The sequence below is a fragment of the Peromyscus californicus genome, unplaced genomic scaffold (assembly GCF_007827085.1).
Source record: "Peromyscus californicus insignis strain IS unplaced genomic scaffold, ASM782708v3 Scaffold_2__1_contigs__length_46816999, whole genome shotgun sequence".
NCBI classification, from domain to species: domain Eukaryota; kingdom Metazoa; phylum Chordata; class Mammalia; order Rodentia; family Cricetidae; genus Peromyscus; species Peromyscus californicus.
The window spans coordinates 27,745,414-27,749,906 of NW_026294540.1; the positions used below are offsets into that span (position 1 = coordinate 27,745,414).

The window sequence follows — 4,493 nt, forward strand, 5'->3', positions numbered from 1 at the left end:
TGATCCTAGCCCTTGGGAGACAGAGGCAGACAGGTCTCTGAGTTCAAAGCTAACCTGACCCACACAGTGAGTTTGAGAACAGCCAGGGCTATGTAGAGAGACCCTGTCAATAATAATAATAATAATGATAATAGTAATAATAATAATAATGATAATAGTAATAATAATAATAATAATAGAAAAAGAATGCTTCCCGCCCTTGCAGAGCACCAGTTCAGTGCCCGGAACACACACTGTTAAAGCCACCGGAAGCTCTAGTTCCAGGGGATTTAAGGCCATCTTCTGACTTTTGAGTTTACCTCCATGCACACAGTGCACATACACATAAATAAATAATAAAAAATAAGGATTAAGGGTCTCCTTCCTTGGAGCCTCCTCCCACTCTCAGGAGTTCTTTCTTTCTGTCTGTCTGTCTGTCTGTCTTTTTTTTTTCTTTTAGGCTTTTCAAGACAGGGTTTCTCTGTGTAGCCCTGGCTGTCCTAGAACTCTTTCTGTAGCCCAGGCTGGCCTCGAACTCAGAGATTCACCTGCCTCTCTGCCTCCCGAGTGCTGGGATTAAAGGTGTGCGCCACCATGCCCGGTTTTTGGAGTTATTGCTTACTTTGCCTTAATAAATCCACCTCCACTGTACACACACAAATAAAGAGGACCAGCAAGGTGGCTCAGTGGGTAAACAATATTGCTAAGCAAGCCTGGAGATCTGAGTTTGGTCCCCTCAAACGGCATAAAGGCGGAAGAAGAGAACTGATTTCACAAACTTGTCCTGTGACCTCCACACTCAAGTCATAGCAGGTGTGTGTCCTGCTATCCTACACACAATAATAAAAAAAAAAATAGTGAATATTTACAAATAAGTAAATAAGGCGAAGAGCCATAGAGGAAGATAACATTGACTTTGGCCTCCACATAGGCATGCTCAAGTAGGGCCATCTACACATGTATATTTACACATCACACATGCACACCCCGCACTCGCCACTCCCCCCCAAAAAAAAAGAAAAAAATGCATATCTAAAATGGAATTTTTTTGTTGTTATTGTTGTTTTGTGAGACAGGGTTTCTCTGTGTAGCTTTGGAGCCTGTCCTGAATCTCGCTCTGTAGACCAGGCTGGCCTGGAACTCACAGAGATCCACCTGGCTTTGCCTCCCGAGAGCTGGGATTAAAGGCGTGCGCCACCACCGCCGCTGCCACCACCCGGCCAGGAATCTAATGTTTTAAGGGAGCTTAAAATTTGGTGTTGGGAGCATTTATAACTATCCTTGGCCACATGCAGCCACATGTGGCCAGAGGGCTGCTGGTTGGACATGCCTGGAGATGGTAAGTTCCCTGGGGACGGAGACAAGCACTGGGTTGCCCACACGTCCTGCAGAAGGCAGGCCATGTGCACTTGGGAAACACGACCCCAGAATCCCAGACCCCGAAAAACTCAGCACCCCCCAGACCAGGTCGGGGAGAGTACAGACCAGCCCCGAAGACATCCAGCACAGACTCCACCAGTCCCAGCAGGGACACGGCACAGCCACAGACGTTGGCCAGGTAGAACATGAGGCCGATGCTGCCGCCAACCTCCGGCCCCAGGGTCCTGCTGATCATGACTAAAAGTGGAAGCAGGGGTTGAGTGTTAAGGGAAAAGAAACTGAGATGGAGGAAGGGGCCGTAAGCCCATCTTTCCGCAGCTTCACTTCCAGGTTTCCTGTAAGTATCAGCTCACTTCTCAGCAGCAGGGCACCCTTGTCTTGTATCTTTGCATAAATGATAAGAGTGCACAATCGTCTCCATTTTCCCACTCCCGCCGCCAGGCAAGCTCTCGACCCTGAGCTATTACCCCGCTCTCTTTTTACTCTTTTTTTTTTTTGAGATGGTCTCAAGTAGCCCAGGTTGGCTTCCAACTCACTTTGTAGCCTAGGATAACTTCAAACTCTCATCCTCCTGCCTCCACCTCCCCAGTGCTAGGATTAGAGGCAGGTATCACCGTGCCCCACTCTTTTTATTTTGAGACAAGGTCTCCATTAGTTGCCCAGGCTGGACTTAAATTCGCTCTGTAGCCCAGGATGGTCATGGACTTTTCATCCTCCTGCCTCCATCTCCCAGGTATCCAGGGTGACAGGTCTGCATTTCCACACCTGACACCCACTTTCCCCATCTGTAAAATGACTGTCACTGAGCTTTTTTGTTCTGAGAGAGGAGCAGGACTGGGGATCACCCCAGACCTCAAGCGTGCTAGGCAAGTACCCTACCACTGAGCTACAACCTCTGCCCTTAAAATGCCAACTGATAACATTGTTCAGAGACCAGATAGTGGTACTAATATGAAGACAGAGTGCTGGTCACCTTACCATCTCGTCCTGCTGCTCAACATTCATAAACCTTTGGCCTGTTTTCAGATACGATAGTGGCCCCTTCCCCGCCCTGAACCCTGGAAGACAGACCAACCCAGACCCAGGCCACCTAGGCTGGAGGATACAGTAGGCTCCGCCCCCTCTCACCGCTCCATTGGTGGCAATGGCACAGACGGAGAGGACCGTGAGTGCCAGAATGATGTAGGCAACCAGGAGCATGGCCAAGGCCTGCAGCAGCCCAGCGTGGCCCACCACGAAGCCTGAACAGGAGGAGAAAAGCAGGTCACAAGGGACAGTCACATCCTCTTCCCCCATCCGCATCCCACAGGGTAGCAGAGTCCCACAGCAGAGGCACACGCAAGGCCACAGGGGTCTTTTCCTTCTACCCTCCATCTGTCCACATCTACTAGGGCCCATCCCTAGCCGCAGCCTGGCCTGTCCCCTCCCCAGGAAATCCTTGCTCTACTCACCAATCCTCAGAAACACGACTATACTAAACATGGACAGGACGGTGGGTACCACCACACCCAGGAAGGTGGAGAGCTTTCGGGCTGATGGCACTCCAGATCCTCCGGCTCCATTGGGAGGGAAGGCACCTCCCTCTTCCCCCAGAAGCCTGTAGGCCAGCAGAGGGGAGCTCTCGCTGGCCATAGCTGAGTGTGGGCAGAGGAAGCCACAGAGGGCTTAGGTGACCTGTAAAAGAGGATTTTTAGAGGCTGAAAAGCAATTCCACAGAGCTGTTCCTCCGAAACAAAACCCTCATCAAACACTCAGAGCTTCCTCAAAAGGAGAGTTGCAAAGGACGGACACACACACACACACACACACACACACACACACACACGGTGTAGAAACTCAAAACTGTCCCAGCAACTTTCCCCACACTCTCGGACCCCGGTGTATAAGGAACCGGGGCCCCTTTCAGCTCGTGGGGACCGTGCCTTCCTTTATGCCTCTAAAACTAGGGGTAGCAGCGGCTCTGCAAAAGGAACACAGATCCCCCTGCCAAACCGGGTCTCTCCTTAACTGGAAACCAGAGAGGAAGGAGATCTCCCCAGAGGGAAGCTAGCGACTGGTAGAAAGCACCTCCTCCCGAGTCCTGAGCTGCCCCTCTCGAGTACCCCCAATACAGCATCTCACACATGGGCAGTAAGAAACTTTCAAATCTCTCAAAGCTCCACCCTCCATCACCTCTGTCTCTCAACCCATCTCAATCCTAACCAGATTTTTCTAATCTCTACGAGGAACCACCGCCCCCCAAAACTCTATCAATCCAAACAGAGCCATCGATTGTCCAAACACACATGCAGGCCGCCTGGCATCGGGCCACAGGGGGTCCCCAGGGTCCTCCTCCCCCACCCACCCGTTCTTGTCCACTTGCTCCAGTAACTGGATGCCCGGGGGCCAGGGATCTGGCTGCGGCCGGCCAAGCGCACCCCGCAGCTGGGTGCGGCAGGTTGCTCACTCACCACCCTAGGGACGCAGCTGCTCCGGGGTGATCCCCGCGCGCCGGGAGGGGGCTCCGCTACGCGCGGAGGGGGCGAGGGGGCCGGAAAAAGCGAGCGGGCTACCGGGATGTCAGGCCCGGAGCCTGCCCTCCCCAGCAAGGCGTCCCATTGGTCCCGGATCAAGCCCCGCCCCCAAGGCGTGGTCCGCGCGCAAGCTCCGCCCACACTCTCCCAAACTGCCCGTGCCAGCCACACGGCTGGCTCCACATGTGTCCCGGGTGTCATCTGCAAGGCGGCGGGACGCGACCCCCAGGGCCCCCCGTCACCACGATGCTAAGAGGTGCCCGAGGTGCGGACCTGACTCCAGGTCGAGCTCCGAGGAACCCCCAGGAGTGCCCGAAAGGGGCGTGTGGCGACTGCGGGAAAAGTGGCCTGGAGTGGGCGGACCCGCGGCACCTGACTCAGGTGTGTGGCCGAGCACTGCGGGCGACGTCTGTCGGCGTCTTCCGGAGTCGTGCGATCCCAGTCTCAATAGAGACCTGGAATGTCCCCGGGGTTCCAGCCCGGTCCCTTTCTGCCCAGAGAAAACCCTCTCCTGGCCAGTTCCAGCCCGCGGGCTGCGCTCTTCTTTCCGGCCACCGGAGGGAGCCGTGAGCCCCCATCAGGCGCAGGCCCTGCTGGCTACGCTGGTGACCCTGCCTGCTT

At 54.4% G+C, this 4,493-nt stretch overlaps 1 protein-coding gene across 2 annotated transcripts in view; it reads right to left on the bottom strand.

Annotated features, from left to right (window-relative positions):
* The window catches only part of Slc12a9 (solute carrier family 12 member 9), an 18,371-nt gene extending 14,435 nt beyond the window's left edge, over positions 1-3,936 (bottom strand). The window contains exons 1-4 of one of the 2 annotated variants that reach the window (XM_052754069.1): positions 3,810-3,936; positions 2,811-3,033; positions 2,466-2,600; positions 1,465-1,596 (exon numbers count right to left, since the gene is read on the bottom strand). In XM_052754069.1, the coding sequence (XP_052610029.1) occupies positions 1,465-1,596; positions 2,466-2,600; positions 2,811-2,991 (448 nt within the window). In that variant the 5' untranslated portion in view covers positions 2,992-3,033; positions 3,810-3,936. Of the gene's footprint in view, positions 1-1,464; positions 1,597-2,465; positions 2,601-2,810; positions 3,034-3,703 lie in introns of both variants that reach the window. The other variant, XM_052754070.1, reaches the window with a different exon arrangement.
* Positions 3,937-4,493: the final 557 nt, after the last annotated feature.